Source organism: Frankliniella occidentalis, unplaced genomic scaffold, assembly GCF_000697945.3.
Source record: "Frankliniella occidentalis isolate FOCC.00 unplaced genomic scaffold, Focc_3.1 Scaffold1022, whole genome shotgun sequence".
In the NCBI taxonomy this organism is placed as follows: Eukaryota; Metazoa; Arthropoda; class Insecta; order Thysanoptera; family Thripidae; genus Frankliniella; species Frankliniella occidentalis.
This window is the reverse complement of record NW_026268128.1, coordinates 20,950-21,443: the sequence shown is the minus strand read 5'-3', so window position 1 is coordinate 21,443 and position 494 is coordinate 20,950. Positions and strand designations below refer to the sequence as shown.

Here is a 494-nt window from a genome sequence, read left to right as displayed (position 1 = left end):
GCGCCACGAGGCGTGAAAACCACAATAAATCCTGATGACTGACAACTTCCAGCTGGATTGGTCTAGTTTGGGCGGCACGCTCGGGAGGCCACGCACGATTAAAAACGTAACACGGGCAATTTCGCAGATGTTTACTGCCGAAAGAAGGCACTGCAAGGGGGCACTCAGAACATAAAACGTCGTGCTGGTGGGGGGCTAGGGAGGGACGGCGGTACACAGGAGTGCCAGCCAGCCTAACAAAACCCTTTTTGGTTTCCAGGTCCGCGGACGAGGCGACCGAAGAGGACCAAAGACAAGCGGACGGACGAGGAGAAGAGGCCGCGGACGGCGTTCAGCGGCGAGCAGTTGGCGAGACTGCGCAACGAGTTCGCCGAGAACCGCTACCTGACGGAGAAGAGACGCACCGAGCTGGCGCGCGAGCTGGGCCTCAACGAGGCGCAGATCAAGATCTGGTTCCAGAACAAGCGGGCCAAGATCAAGAAGGCGTCCGGGAC

The 494-nt window shown here is 59.3% G+C and overlaps 1 protein-coding gene across 1 annotated transcript; it reads left to right on the top strand.

Moving 5' to 3' along the window:
* Window positions 1-259: 259 nt before the first annotated feature.
* On the top strand, window positions 260-489 carry LOC113216563 (segmentation polarity homeobox protein engrailed-like; the record flags this gene model as incomplete). The annotated part of the gene is made up of 1 exon (XM_026436309.2): window positions 260-489. A coding segment is annotated over one exon (230 nt), but the record flags the coding sequence as incomplete, so codon positions are not given.
* Between the last annotated feature and the right edge of the window lie 5 nt (window positions 490-494).